This window comes from Capra hircus, chromosome 20 (assembly GCF_001704415.2).
Source record: "Capra hircus breed San Clemente chromosome 20, ASM170441v1, whole genome shotgun sequence".
NCBI classification, from domain to species: Eukaryota; Metazoa; Chordata; class Mammalia; order Artiodactyla; family Bovidae; genus Capra; species Capra hircus.
Genome location: NC_030827.1, coordinates 58,645,959 through 58,661,590, shown reverse-complemented (window position 1 = coordinate 58,661,590; position 15,632 = coordinate 58,645,959). Strand labels below are relative to the sequence as shown.

Below are 15,632 nucleotides of genomic sequence, written 5' to 3'. Positions count from 1 at the left end.
TTCACTCCAGCAAGTGTGTGAGCACTCGCTGGACGCAGAGCCCGGCCTGAGGGTGCTCCAGGAGGAGCCTGGCCCTCAGCCCCAGGGTCTCAGCGGTGCCTTGGGTGGGCCCAGGCGTGCCCTCACACATGGGGAGGGCAACACAGACCTGCCTCCTGGTGCCGAGGGCAGACACACACACATACACACACACGGGGCTGGGACGTTCACAGGAGCGCGACACAGACCTGTTTCCTCGTGCCGAGGGTAGACACACACATACAACCCAAGACACAGCTCGTGTCAGGATTGAGGCATAATCTGTTTAAGGAGAAAATTGCTAAGGATGGTAGACACATCTGAGGAGCGACTTCTCAGAGGGCCTTGACAGGGACTTAGATGAGACAAACTGGGCAGGTAGGGCTCGAAGTAGAAGGGACTGTGGACACAGGGCAGCAAGACTCGCCTCCGAAGGGGACACGGCCGCTGGGGCTGTTAGGCACGCGAGGAGCCACGGAGCGTGCCTGGCGAGTGGGCTGGGACCCTGTGACCGGAGCTTTGAGTCTTCTGCTAAGGAATGTGTATCTAGGATGGCGTATCTGAGCATCTGGCTGCAGTGTTCAGGTACTTTGCAAAGAAAGGTTGGATCAGGCAGGCCCCTCAGGAGACCACTGCAGAAATCCAAGTGAAGTGGGCCGGGTGGGCGTGCAGAGGGAGGCAGCAGTCAGACAGACACCCCAGAGTCTGACAGCGTTTGGAGGGTGGAGGCGCGCGACTGACGGCAGTACCTGAAAGGCAGCCCGGGACGAGTCATGTCCCAGACTCACTGCTTTGGAGAGACGGGGACGCAGCATGGAGGGTGTGGTATGGACCCCACGCCGGGATGAGGGACGCACTGGGGAGCCTGAGCCTGGGCGGCCGGGCTGGAGGGCCAGAGGGGAGCGCCCAAACACGGGGCGCTGGTCATGAGACTCTTAACGTAGGAGGAGCGGTGGTGAGCCTGCAGGTGAGCTGTCCCCAGGGAGCGTGCAGTCTGGGGCAGGTGGACAGCACAGGGTCATGAGAGGCCCTGCGCCTTGTTTCCCGAGCAGGTCATGGAGTTGGTGCTCTTCATGGAGTTTGTGGGTAGGCTTCAGGGGGCCCAAGACTGAAGAGGAGTTTGGCCAGAAAACAGGAGTGAGCTGAGAGGAGAGGAGAAGGAAGAAGGGAAAGGCCTTTCAGGCCACAAGCCACGCGGCGAGTGGAGGGGCGTGTTGGGGTGTGGGGTGGGGCCGGGGCAGAGGGTCGGGAAGGTGCCGTGGGGGCTGGGGAGGGCTCTGAGGGTTTTGGAGAGAGATGTTTCTCAGCGTCCCAGGCTCACTGCTCTGCAGGGACCTCCCAGTCCAGGCAGCACAGGCACCCAGGAGCCTGCCATCTCCAGGCCGCTCCATGCTCGCCAGGCCAGGGTGGACTCCGTCTCGTTTATCACCGCATCTCATAACAACCCCCCAGAAAGCCTGCGAGCAGAGTGTGTACTTGTGTGTGCTGTGCCGTGTGCCCAGTCACTTCAGTTGTGTCCAGCTCTCTTGTGACCCCGTGGGCTGCAGCCCGCCAGGCTTCTCTGTCCATGGGGGTTCTCCAGGCAAGAATACTGGAGTGGGTTGCTGTGCCCTCCTCCAGGGGATCTTCCTGACCCAGGGATCCAACCTGTGTCTCTTATGTCTCCTGGACTGGCAGGTGGGTTCTTTACCACTAGAGCTACCTGGGAACCCCTTTAGTTTTAAGTTTAAAAATGGGGAAGTTGACCTGTAAACAGGTTTAAACTGTGTGGGTCCACTTATAATAGGTGCATTTTTTTTTTTTTTTCAAATAAATACGTATATGTGCTATAAATGTATTTTCTCTTCCTCATGATTTCCTTAATAATGGTTTCTTTTTTACTGGCTTACTTTATTGTCAGAATATGGTACACAGTGCACATGACATGCAAAATGTGTGTTAGGCAGCCGTTTTTGTTATTGGTAAGGCTTCTGGTCGACAGTAGGCCTCCAATTTGGCGGTAGTCAAAAGTTATGCACAGATTTTTTTTTGACTGTGCAGAGGGTCGGAACCCCTAACACCCACGCTGTTCAAGAATCACCTGTCCGTGGTGCTCTTTGAGAAGGAGGATATGTCTCAAGCAAATATTTGGACACGCATATAAAAAATCTTCAGGTTCTGACAGTGTAACACACTGGAAAATATGTTAGAAAATGAAAAAGTAAAAAAAACACTATTCCCTTGGTTTGGAAAGGAGGTAAATTCAGGGACGGGAAACTTGAGGACCCCCACTCAGCCGGCATTCTGCGCCCTGACACAGCTGGGCGTGGGCACCAGCCTCATCTGCTGCAGGCCTGTGGTGGGGGCACGCTGGCTGACCTGTGCCCTCTCCTCCCCAGCTGTCAGGCGGCTGCGAGCTGACCGTGGTGATCCATGACTTCACGGCCTGCAACAGCACCGAGCTCACCATCCGCCGCGGCCAGACCGTGGAAGTTTTGGAGCGGCCCCACGACAAGCCTGACTGGTGCCTGGTGCGGACCACTGACCGGTCGCCCGCGGCCGAGGGCCTGGTACCCTGCGGTTCCCTATGCATCGCCCACTCCAGGAGCAGCATGGAGATGGAGGGCATCTTCAACCACAAAGGTAGGCGTTCATGGGCGACCGTGACATCCTCCCGGAAATGACAGCAGGGCTTGCGTCCATACTTCCTGCAGCCCCATAAGAGGGGCAATCCCTGCTGGTCACTGGCGCCCCGGCCCTTCATCACTGCATCCCTGGGCCTTTTTAATCCATCGGGGGCTGTGGTTGTCACCTGTCGCTCAGAAATAACGGTGCATCGGTCGCCTCGGTTCCCCAGACCGTGTTGTAAGATCTCAGGTTAGAGAAGGGGGAAGGGAGCCGTTGTCTTGGAAGCCAGTGTCTTTCATAAACAGAGCAGACAGAAAGGCAGTGTTCTCCTCCAGGTGATGCTGAAAAGAGGTGGGAGAGGTGGGACCACGGTCAGTGTCTCCCTAATCAGGTTTTCACATTGTGGACTATTTTGTTTGTGTTAAATACTAGATGGTTGAGTGTGCAGGCCCTGGAAGCATAACTCTGCCATCTTTGTAGCCTGGTTAAGTGTCTTGGGGCATCTGAGACGCCCCCCGTTCAAGTTCCCTGCCAGGAGAGGGAACACAGCTGGACCCCCAGAGGGAGGCGAGCTGAGTTGGGCAGGCCTCAGTGTCAGGGGTCTGAAGCTCTGACAAGAGAGATGGCTTTTGAAAGAAGTGTTTTTCCACTGAAATAACAGGGTATTTGAACAAAACAGCGTTTGACATTGCTTGCAGACCTTGTTTAGACACAGGCAGCTGTCACAAGGCCGCTTTTCCACATGTGTCAGGACAGGTTAGTAATGGCCTCCTAGCAAGTCTGATTATCTAAACATCCAGTGTGGCCACTGCTGGACTGATGTGACCTGCAACGGGGCCTGAGTGAATTGAGCTGGTCTGCAGGTGCAGGATGCACACTGGACTACAAGACTTACAATGAAAACAGAATGTACAATTATTTTATAGTCATTGCATGCTGATATGGCACTATATTTTATAGGATGAATTAAAGAAAACATGCTATTAAAACTAATTCCACCTGTTTCTTTTTGCTACTAAATGATGACTGCTAGAGAATCGTAACTTTATATGCAGCGTGCAGGGTGTCTGCTCAACAGTGTTGCTTAACCTCTCATCTTAGTGAGGAGCTGATAGGAGATTTTTAAGAGCTTTTCAGAAACACTGGTCTTTAGTTTCTAGAAAAATTCAGCATGGGTAGTTTCTGTGCTGTGAACCACTTTATATCAGTCTTCGTTTTCTGCAGTACAGATTTGGGGTTCTGCAGTTTGTTCACCCTTCCTGAGAGAGCATCACATACTCTGCATGTTCCAGTTCTTTCCTGTTAGCATGGGGATGTCCCAGCTGCTCCCTCCACTTGTCAGCTGTGCCCACTCCACCTTCACCCCGACGCATCCTGGAGACAGTCCTCCGGCTCCTGAGCGTTAGTCACGGCGGTGACTCAGTGGAGCTGTACAGGAAACAGCTCCTGACCGGCTCACCTCGGGAACGAGCCCCAACCGTGCTCGGAGCCCTCGGGGCCCAAATGTGACTTTATGGTCACCTCAGTACCCAGCTGGAAGAATCGGGCTGTGATGTCTCCAGGGATCTGAAGAGAAAGGCAGAGAATTCTCAGATTTGGTCCAAAGCCGAGGCGTCTGCTTTCATTTCTGGCCAAGCTGCCTATGAGGCAGTGTTGGGCCCGCCCTGCTGCGGTTCCGGGTTCGGGCGGGGTTGGGCCCACCCTGCAGTGATACCAGGTTCAGGCGGCACTGGGCCTGCCCCGCTGTGGTCCCTGAGCTCCAAGTTCAGGCAGTGGCCTGTGCTGGGCCCATTAGTGTTTCTGGGGTTGCATGATGTATTTAAAGTCCTCCAGTCTGAATTGAAAATAAAGTCCAACTCTTTTTTCCAAGTGTGTCTATTATGTGCAGAGGAACCCTGGTGAAATGAAGCTACAAATAACATTGGCTCTGAAAGACTTATTTTCTCATGTACCTTTCCCGTGGGTGTTCTTTACTTCTCAGTGTTCGCAATTGCAGGCTAGCCGGGCAAAAAGAACCGTGTGTTTATCACACTTCGTCCTGAAAACCTCCTGTGGCGGTTGGGTTTGTGCTGGTTTTCTGGTTTAACTCCATTCTGTCCCCTGAGCCTTTTCTCTGGTACTCTGTCTTCCCATGCCCTGAGACATGACTCCTGCTTTTCACAAACCCTCTGCTTTACTAAGAATGTGTTTCTTTGTTGAATAAAACCAGTTGTAAACTAACGGTCATTTAGCAGATCAGAGCTCAGAACCTGATCCGTTTCTTCCTTATGTCTGGATTTTTTATTTTTCCTGCTGTTTAGGGAAACTTGAGGTTGTCTGTTCCCTTACAGTGTTAGGACTTGGGTGGCTGATGGGGAGGAAGAACCTGCCTTAGGCTCTTTGACAGACCTCTGCCAGAGCCTCCTGTCCACATTTAGGTCCAAGAAATCAGGCAATGACCAGGGTCTCCATCTAGGAGAAGAGTCTTTAGCAAGTAGTCGGGGCAACAAGGGCCAAGGATTCAAAAGAGCCACAGGGACTGTGGGGCAAGAGGCTGCTGCCCCCTTGGGAGGCCCCACAGCCACCCCCCTCACGCTGTGTGTGCTGGGCTGGGGGCGCTTGTTACCGGGAGGTGTCAGCATCTCCTTCTGAGCCCTTCTCATTCTGAGAGCCGGCTGGGCTTGAGGGACCCCCATCCCCACCCCACCCCACCCCTCCTCCCACACAGCTGGACGTCCAGTGCTCTCCAGGTCTCCTCCCGGCGAGATCACACAGACAGGCTGTGGTCTTTCCTGTAGTCATGTACAGATGTGAGAGTTGAACCATAGAGAAGGCTGAGCACCAAAAAATTGATGTTTTCTAATTGTGGTGCTGGAGAAGACTCTTAAGAGTCCCTTGGACAGCAAGGAGATCGAACTAGTCAATCCTAAAGGAAATCAACCCTGAATACTCAATCGGAAGGACTGATGCTGAAGCTCTAATATTTTGGCCACCTGATGTGAAAAGCCGACTCATTGGAAAAGACCCTGATGCTGGGAAAGATGGAGGGCAGGAAGAAGTGGGGTGACAGGAAGGTGAGATGGTTGGATGGCATCACTGACTTGATGGACATGAGTTTGAGCAAGCTCCGAGAGATAATGAAGGACAGGGAAACCCGGCGTGCTGCAGTCGTGAAGTTGCAGAGTAGGTCGTGACTGAGGGACTGAACGGCAACAGCTTGTCTCTAGTCACTCACTGTTGATCTTTAAGGATAGTTTCTTCAATGTCTGTGATTCTTGCTGCTCTGACCTTCCAGGTGGAAGGAACAAGCACATTTGCTAATCTCTAGTTCCAGCATTTCACAGCCTTCGTGCCTCAGTTATTTTCACAAGTCCCCAGTCCAGACACCTTAAATTTCCAGTGTGAAAGACATGCCTATGGAGATTAAATGTCTCTGTATTTGGTTTTGTATGATTTGTAAGGACTGCAGTGTGGCTGTGAGTATAAATACTCAGGTCAGCCCAAAAGGCCCAGCACTCCGTGAGCACTGCCAGGGCCATGATGCTTTTCAGCAGGGCTGGAGTTGGAATGTGCTGGACGATGAGAATCCCTGGTAGCTAAGGGCTTCCCTGGTGGCTCAGCTGGTAAAGAATCTGCCTGCAGTGTGGGAGACCTGGGTTTGATCCCTGGGTTGGGAAGATTCCCCTGGAGAAGGGAACAGCTACCCACTCCAGTATTCTGGCCTGGAGAATTGCCTGGACTGTGGTCCATGGGGTCACAAAGAGTCAACGACTGAGCAACTTGCGCTTGACTCTCAGGCCCCTTGTACCACGCTGTGTGTCCCCTGGGTGATGTGGGGGAGGATAGAATTAACTGATCTAAATGAACAATAAGAATAATTGTACAATTTTTTCTTCAAGGAGCTACTTTTGTGCGTCTGCAGCTAGACTGCAGTGTGCACATTGTTCATGGGAAAGGCCTGTACGGGCGCACCGCCGAGGAGCAGTGTTTGCCGACGGGCGGTCCTGGATTCTCGTTCTCGTCTTGCCCCGGGCCACCACCCCCCGTCATAGCCTTTCAGGCACGGGTGGCGCCCCGACAGCAGCCACTCTGAGCAGAGCGAGGCCTCAGCGGGTCCCCGTGCTCATCCAGGCCCCGGGTCTGTGGTTCACACCACTTCCCACCCCGTCAGCATCTCTGCGGGCTGGGCTTCCAGCAAGTCCACTGAGCCAGCCGCATTGAGACGCACTGGCCACCACCTCCCACCCTGTTTGTGATCGTTGATTGGCTACTGATACAGGGTCCAGGCATTATCTTAGAAACTTAGAAAATCAGAGGGGTTTTTTCCCTGTCCCACTGTCTCCACGAGGAGAGCTGTCACTGTTCTGTGTTTATTTACTTAGTCTTGGACCAAAAAGTAAACAGGAATCTCAGAAATCTGTTTATATTCCCAACAAGGCGAGCCTGGGTGGGTCAGCTGTGCTCTGCCTTCATGACCAAGTGCTGAGGATGTGTGAGAGCTTGGCTCTGGGCTTCGGGTGAGAACTCAGCAGGCATCCCTGTGGCAGGGCAGGGCCCCGGGCTGGCGGCAGTGCCCAGGAGCGGTAACGACAGGATGGACAAGGCTCAGGAGGATTGTCTCAGTCAGTAACCGGGCAGAGTCCTGTCCCAAGCTCCCTGCAGGACACATGTGCCTGAAGCGCATCGTGGCAGCAATTTTGACTGTATTCACTTTTTTTTTCAGTGTAAAACCAGAGCCCCTTATGAGTCTTAAGGGGACCCTTCCATTGTGCTCACACTCAGTCATTGCATCGGAAAGACTGCCCATGTGACTGTTGTGGGCCTGTCAGCTGAGGTCTTCCCTGCCCGGCCTGGCCCAGTTCGGGTTGAATTTGGAAAATCACTGTCAGCCACCACTCAGTTACCTTTTGCTAATGCTTGGCTTTAAGACGGGAGCTTCCGAGGTGAGAGTGATGTTTATGGTTGGCTAAGTGAAGACCTTCCGGGGCAAGAGTGACATTCATGGTTGGCGTCTTTGGAAGAGGCAATGTGTTGGACTTGCAGGGTGTCTTCTTTGTGCCAGGACCTGAACTCTGGTTCCATCTCTGTCTTTGGAGATATTGCATCCCTGCACCTGAGGTGGGTGCAAACAAGTGGTCTCTGAGGTCCTCCCCGCCTCTCACGTTCTCAGGTGATGTGTATTTTGAGGCCTTTCTGAATGAAGGCCAATTCACTCCCGCTTCTCCTTATTCTAACCCCTAATGAGGTGGCAGGTGGTCTTTTTGCTAGTCCAGTGATGTATTTAGGAGAGAAGATCCACTTAGGAACCTTAGCCTTATTTAACCTCTCTGAAAATTATTTATCAAGTTTTTTCTCTCTGGGATAGTGTGTAGGTCAGTACTTGCATTTCATTTTGAAGAAGTTAAAAGCATGGTCTTTTCACTCCAAATTCTTCATTAAAAAATAAGGAAATAAAAGCATGAGAAACCAGATTCCTTGCCCACCGACCACTTGGGCCTCTACACCCAGGGCTTTGGCTCACACTCACTGAAGCAGCCTTCCGTGGTTTCCGGCTTACCCATCAGCTGCAGATGAGTGGCTGCCATCAAAACCTGCTGAAAGAGAAAACCCAGGAATTGTCTCCTATAAATGCGGTGATAAATGATCGTTATCGGTGAAATGGGGCATTTTCTATAATCCAAGTGAAAATTAGGAAAGTGAGAGATGTTCATGAGAAACTGCCTGAAACGTAGGTTTTCCTCTGAGTTCCACCAGGGGCTATCTCCTTGCTCCTCTCCCAGGGTTTTCCTGCCCATCCTTCTTCCAAAGTATTTGACTCTTCACTGGACTGTCCTCCCAACTTCTCAAAGCCTCTAGTATTCAGATTCCCTTTCCTATCACCTCCCAGAAGTAAGTGGACACGGCCCCACTTACCACCCCCCAAATGGCCAGCACACCTGAAGCTCTCTTCACGGCCCCCCGCGATTTCTCCCCGTGATAATACACATAGAATGAGAGATTTCCCGTCGAAACGACTGAGAAGTGCACGTCAGTGGCGTTAGGCACATCCACTTCACGATGCCCCATCCCTACCGTCCACCCTCAGCTCTCACCGTCCTCCCCTCTGGACACTAACTCCCCTCACCCCAGCCCTGGTGCCCACCACTGCACTCTGTGTGTGGGAGCTCAACCACTCTGAGGACCATGAGTAGAAGTGTACAGTGTTTAGTGACTGGCTTGACCACTGAACATAATGTCTTCAGGGTTCATCCTTGTTGTAGCCCGTGTCAGAGTGTCCTTCCATGTTAAGGCTGACTCACACTCCACCGTCTGGATAGGTGACGGCTTGTCCGTTCATCGCTGATGGACACGGGGTTGCTTCCACCGTTGGGCCTTTGTGAATAACGCTGCTCTGTCTTTGGATGCTGTGGGAAGTACACCCAGATGTGGAATTGCTGGGTCATATGATGCTGCTGTTTGTGATTTTTTAGCATGCTCACCACGTTTTGTTGTTGTTTAGTCTCTAAATCATGTCTGACTCTTTGCAACCGCATGGACTGTAGCCCACCAGGCTCCTCTGTCCTTGGAATTTCCCAGGCAAGAATACTGGACTGGATTGCCATTTCCTTCTCCAGGGGATCTTCCCAACCCAGGGATCAAACTTACATCTCCTGCATCAGCAGACAGATTCTCTACCACTGAGCCACTAGGGAAGCCTCCACATTTTGTTACTTTTATCTGAATAGCACCTGTGGTGCTGGAGAAGACTCTCGAGAGTCCCTTGGACTGCAAGGAGATCAAACAGTCAATCCTATAGGAAATCAACCCTAAATATTCATTGGAAGGACTGATGCTGAAGCTGAAACTCCAATACTTTGGCCACCTGATGCAAAGTGCCGACTCATTGGAAAAGACCCTGATGGGTCTCCTCCTGAAGGCAGGAGGAAAAGGGGATAACAGCAGATGAGATGGTTGGATGCCATCACCCACTCGATGGACATGAGTTTGAGCAAACTCCAGGAGTTGGCGATAAACAGGGAAGCCTGGCGTGCTGCAGTCGGCGGGGTCACGAAGAGTCGGACATAACTGAGTGGCTGAACAGCAACAGCAGATAGTAGTGCCTTTCAGGCCTGTTCTCTTTCACCCGTCACCACCTTGTCTCCTCCCCGTTAGGTCTCCCAGCCTCACTTCTCACCCTCTCATTGCAGCTGAAACACAAACCTGGTTATACTGGGCTCCTGCTTAAATTTCTTCAGTGACTTGCTGTTGATCACAGAATAAAATGGCAGTTTCCTAACACGTCCCACAGAGCCTTGCCCCTCACACTCATGTGCACGTGTACACACATGCTGAGTGCACACGTACCCTCTTTCTCCCCTGGTGTGGTCCTCAAGTCACGGGAAGCAGGGTTTGGTTCTCAGTCCCTCGCCCCTACCTGACATTCCTGTCCCTTCTCACCAAATGTAAAACCCTTCAGGAAAAAAAAAAATGAATGTATCCAGTGAGTCTGTGGAGGTGAGGGTGCCGTTAACAAGTATTTCAACATAAAGGCTAAGGTTAGGGTAACCTGAGAAAGTCTGCGTGATGAACTCCAGGGGCCACTGAGGACACAGGAGGAGCCGTGTGGGAACTCGCCGAAAGAACCTGAGAAGGTGCCAACAGGAGCAGCGGGCGCAGCACCAGGGCTGAAGTTGCAGATGTGATGGGGCGAGTACAGGGGGCATGGGCTGTGCACAGCGGGCTTGGCGAGGCAGGAGCAGGGGCCCTGAATGCAGGTCACAGGGCCTCTACACGGAGGCCTGTAACCTGTGGCGGTGCGGTCTCAGCAGGGATGCTCACTGGCAAGTGAGACCCATTCATCCTGATCCACTTGGTCCAGCTCTGTCCTGTGTTTTTTCACTTTCAAGACACACAACCCTCCTTAAATAAACCCACAGGGCCACTACTCAGAGCTATGAGGAAGGGACGTACCATTGAGACCAGGGGTTACACTCAGACTCACATACAGTTTCTTAGAACAAATGAAGCAGTGATGGATGGATGAATGGATGAAGTGCCCAGATCCCGGGTCTGGAGGTCGTAAGTTCCACCTCTGATTCTCAGAGTGACCGCTGACACAGCCACCATGCGAGGATGAGATTGGGACACGTTTCCCTTAAAGCCCAAGTTACAGAGTGTCTGAGGCCCCACCACCCTCTGTCCAGGGCATTTCTCCTGACCTGGCCCCTTCCTTCAGCTCCCTGTCCACATCCGGGCCCTGGGAGGTTGTGGCTCTGCCCACTTGCTGGTGGCGCCCACCAGTTCCCGTGCCCCTCAGCCCTGTGCCGTACAGGTGAGACCAGGTGACAGGACTCAGCACAGGTTTGCAGGTGGTGGAAGGGGAGGACTCAGAGGCCACCAGTGTGTGCTCTCTCAGGAACCCCAGGCCTCACCTGGTGCCCATCATCTGAGTTTGGCAGGCCCCAGCTCAGAGGGTAGATATATTAAAGTGATTCCCCTGCTCAGAATATAAGCAGTTGCTAAGGTTCAGTCCTGAATACTCATTGGAAGGACTGATGCTGAAGCTGAAACTCCAATACTTTGTCCACCTGATGTGAAGAACGGACTCATTGGAAAAGACCCTGATGCTGGGAAAGATTGAAGGTGGAAGGATAAGGGGACGACAGAGGGTGAGATGGTTGGATGGCATCACTGACTCTATGGACATGAGTTTGAGTAAGCTCTGGGTGTTGGTGATGGACAGGGAGGCCTGGTGTGCTGCAGTCCATGGGGTCGCAAAAAGTCAGACACGACTGAGCAACTGAACTGAACTGAAAGTTCCTCGCCCCGATCCAGACCACCTTCCAAGTTCCCAGGGCAGCCCACCTGGCTGAGAGACACCCCCTGCTGAGGGGAAGCCTGAACTCTACTCACAGGGCCAAGGCCTCGTCCGTTGCTTCTCTGCCTTCACCAGAAACATATGCAGGAAAGCTGGGGCTCTGGGACCAAGGCCTCTTACATTTCCCCAAGCATTCTGAGACAGCTGGGCTTACGTTTGTTCATCCCAAATATCCTCTTCCCTACATCGTGAAACCTGCCGCCTCAAGGATGAATCTAGTCCACCACATATGACTGCTTATGCCTTTTAGATGACCTGCACCTTTTAGGAAAGTGTAAGATAAGACATTAAGAAGGCTGTCCCGGTAAGCTACATCAGTCCTGTCTGACTCTCTGAGATGCTATGTATAGCCCGCGAGGCTCCTCAGTCCATGGGATTCTCCAGGCAGGAATGCTAGAGTGGGTGGCCATTCCCTCCTCCAGGGGATCTTCCTGACTCAGGGACTGAACCCTTATCTCATTTTGTTTCCTGCATTAGCAGGTGGCTTCTTTACCCCTAGTGCCACCTGGGAAGCCCGGAAAAGGCTTTAGTGATTTTAAAATTTTTAGTTGAGTCTATTGTGGTTCTGCTGTATTTAGGCATTTGCTTAGTGCCAGATTGTCCCTGTTAATCAGAAAACATAGCCACCTCAGGCACACTGATGCATAGACATTCAAACCTGTATCTGCCCACACATCCTTTAAATATATATATGTATATATAATGGAGGATCTATATAATTTTTTTTTGTAATTAGCTTGGAAAAGAACACTTTTTGGTCTGTTTGAACAGCTGCTAATATAAATCCCTGTGGGAAGAAAGCTGAGGAACAGAGAGTTCCCCCAAGAACAAAGACTTAGTCCCTCTGAGCCCCAGGGTGGATCCAGGGCGAGGGGATCGGCCCAAGACCTGTGATTAAGGCGCGTTTTCCCTGCACCATGTAATTACGGAGCCACACAAGTGGCCATGACTGTGTTGAATGCTTCATGTTGGAAGTATTTTCATACTCCATCTTCACATTAAGGTGTTTATTAAAACAGGAAAAAGACCTAAGAAGGTATTGACACCATCTATGTTAGATGATCACAAAATTATATATATAGCGAAGCCATAAACAATGAATCAGCAAGCCGTCTTCCCACAGACGACTGTGACACGGGGTTTAGGGCAGGAGACGCAGTCAGGGAGAAGAGATCACCAGGGAAAATTGTGTGTCTTGCTCAGGATGACCCAAGGCCAGGCAGGGTGGCTGCTTCCTGCCTCCCTGTGGACTCTTTTAACTGCCTCCCCTATGACATACGCCCGTGTCAGACTTTGCCGTTCATTAGGCAGTCTGGGGTTTCTCTTTTAAATGTGTTCGCTCTAATTTGCATCTCCTGAAGCTGTGAAAGGTTACAGGGAGATGATGTGTTTGGTGCACTGGTTTTCATTAAATATTTTGAAGATGAATAAACACTGTCCATGGAGGGGGATGTACATGTATGTATCAGCCAGAGTCAGTTAGCACTTGTTTCCTGATAGTATCAACTAGGTCGCGGCTCTGAGGACACCTGATAAAATAGCGCGTGCGCACCAGTGGAGAAGCATGTGCTGGGAAAACCGAAGTCCGTTTGGCTTTGACCCCTGTGTTTCTTTCTCTGTTCTGAGAAGCATGAGATGGTTTTGTGATTATTTTGTGTGCCTAAAGCTGAAACATTAACAGAATTTTGAAAGATTTGACTGTAGATCCTGATAGATGGGATAGAGCTAAAATCTATGACCATAAAAAGCTGTGACTGAAATACAGAGACGTCACTTTGCCAACAGAGGTTCTGTCTAGTCAAAGTTATGGTCCTTCCAGTAGTTACGTATGGGCATGAGAGCTGGACCATGAAGACTAAGCACCAGAGAATTGATGCTTTCGAATTATGGCGCTGGAGAAGACTCTTGAGAGTCTCTTAGACAGCAAGGAGATCAAATCAGTCAATCGAAAGGAAATCATCCTTAAATATCCATTGGAAGCTGAAGACGATGAAGCTGAAGCTCCAATACTTTGGCCAGCTGATGCAAAGAGCTGGCTCATTGGAAAAGACTCTGATGCTGGGAAAGATTGAGGGCAGGAGGAGAAGGGGACCACAGAGGATGAGATGGTTGGATGACATCACTGACTCAGTGGGCACGAGTTTGAGCACCCTCCGGGAGATGGTAAAGGACAGGGAAGCCTGGCGTGCTACCATCCATGGGGTCACAAAGAGACGCAACTTAACGACTGAACGAGAGCAACAGCAACCTGATAGTTGAGCTGCAAGTGGCATGGAAAGCGGAATATCTGCAAAGCCCCAGGCTGTGTCTGTTGCAGCAGGTCGTGATCTAATCTGATAGAAGCAGCGGTACCTGTGTCTGGAAAATTGTACGTTGGTACAAAACTTTTACATACCATTTCAGCGACCCCCACATTCAGAACTTCATTTCTAAATAAGGGAAGAAATATCAAATATTAAAACTTATTTTTAGATGTTTCACATGGTTCAAAAATAAAACTGAGAAAGTGTGAGCTGAGAAGTCTGGTTCCCACAGCCCATCAGCTGCACTTGGGTCACCCTTTGTGCTCATTTCTCATTTCTGCGTCTGGTGCTATGTGAGGCACATGCAAACTCCACTTTCCATTTTCCCGCCTAAAAGGGAGCGGATTTTGCCCCACCTTTGTCACTCATTCATACCTTTTGGGAGTGACTTTCGTACCTAAAGAGGCGTCTGCCGCATCCTTTTCCATGGGTGGGAGAACTTCCTGTGTGCGCATGCCTTAGCTTAGTAACTCATGCAAGGCTGAGCACCCTGGGCTGCTGCTGTTACAAACAGGGTCACAGAGGGTCAGTGTGTGTAGATGTCTTCTCGTTCATAAGCAGGCCTGTCTGTGACGAAATTCCACAAGTGGGATTGTTGAGTTCATTGGTAAATGCATTCATGGAAAACAAACTTCTGAGGCAGAATCACCTGAATCGTAAATTAATCAGATCAGGGGCTTCCCTGGTGGCCTAGAGGCTCAGACTCTGTGTTCCCAGTGCAGTGGGCATGGGTTTGATCCCTTGACAGAGGAGCCTGGTGGGCTGCAGTCCATGGGGTCACTAAAAGTTGGGCACAACTGAGCGACTTCACTTTCACTTTTCACTTTCATGCATTGGAGAAGGAAATGGCAACCCACTCCAGTGTTCTTGCCTGGAGAATCCCAGGGACAGAGGAGCCTGGAGGGCTTCTGTCTATGGGGTCGCACAGAGTCGGACACGACTGACGTGACAGCAGCAGCAGCAGACCCCACATAGTGTGGCAACAACTATTTATAAGACCCAACACAGCCAAATAAATAAATAATATTTTTTAAAATTATTAAAAATAATCAGATCAGAAAAATATCACAGTAAACAGGCTATTTAATGACATTTCTTTTATGTGTTTTTTAAATTTTGCTCAGAGTCATGACATTTGCACTGTCCCGAACGCACTGAATTCTAGTTCTATCTTGCTGTTCTGCCCCTAAGTCGTGTCCAGCTCTTTCCGACTCCATGGACTGCAGCATGCCAGGCTTCCCTGTCCTTCCCTGTCTCCCAGAATTTGCTCAAACTCATGTCTGTTGAGTCGGTGATGCCCTCCAACCATCTCATCCTCTGTCATCCCCTTCTCCTGCCTTCAGTCTTTCCCAGCATCAGGGTCTTTCCCAGTGAGTCGGTTCTTCACTTTAGGTGGCCAAAGTATTGCAGCTTCAGCTTCAGCATCAGTCTTCCAGTGAATACTCAGGACTGATTTCCTTTAGGATGCACTGGTTGGATCTCCTTGGACTGCAAGGGACTCTCAAGAGTCTTCTTCAACACTACAATTTTATCTCACCCAGTTAGAAACAAAAGGCCGCCCCCTTTGAGTAAGGGCCCTCCTGAAAGTCATAAATGACTTGAAAGTCGTAAATGACGTGGCACGTTTCCGTGTGACTCCTGTGAGGTGAGACTTCAGTGGAGGTTTTCTTTCCCACAGGGCTTTGCACAGGAGTGTGCAGTGAAATGTTAACATAAATACTGCCTCACCAGGGTCTGCCTTTTGTGCAGATTCTGTCAGAGGGGTGCAGATGAGTTCAACGCTAATGGCAGAACAGTGATAGTTTCCAAAGAGTGAGTGACGTCCCATAGCGTGCGTCTAAAAGTAGCTGTTTGTGACTGTTGTGCCG

General features: G+C 50.9%; 1 protein-coding gene across 3 annotated transcripts in view; it reads left to right on the top strand.

The window, feature by feature from the left end:
- Positions 1-15,632, top strand: part of TRIO (trio Rho guanine nucleotide exchange factor) — a 355,929-nt gene that overhangs the window by 266,453 nt on the left and 73,844 nt on the right. For 2 of the 3 annotated variants that reach the window (XR_001919786.1, XM_018065520.1), the window contains exon 34: positions 2,397-2,640. Coding sequence is in view for 2 of the 3 variants with exons in the window: in XM_018065520.1 (XP_017921009.1) it covers positions 2,397-2,640 (244 nt within the window). In the remaining variant the exon portion in view is untranslated. Of the gene's footprint in view, positions 1-2,396; positions 2,641-3,849; positions 4,491-15,632 lie in introns of those variants that run through there. The other variant, XM_018065521.1, reaches the window with a different exon arrangement.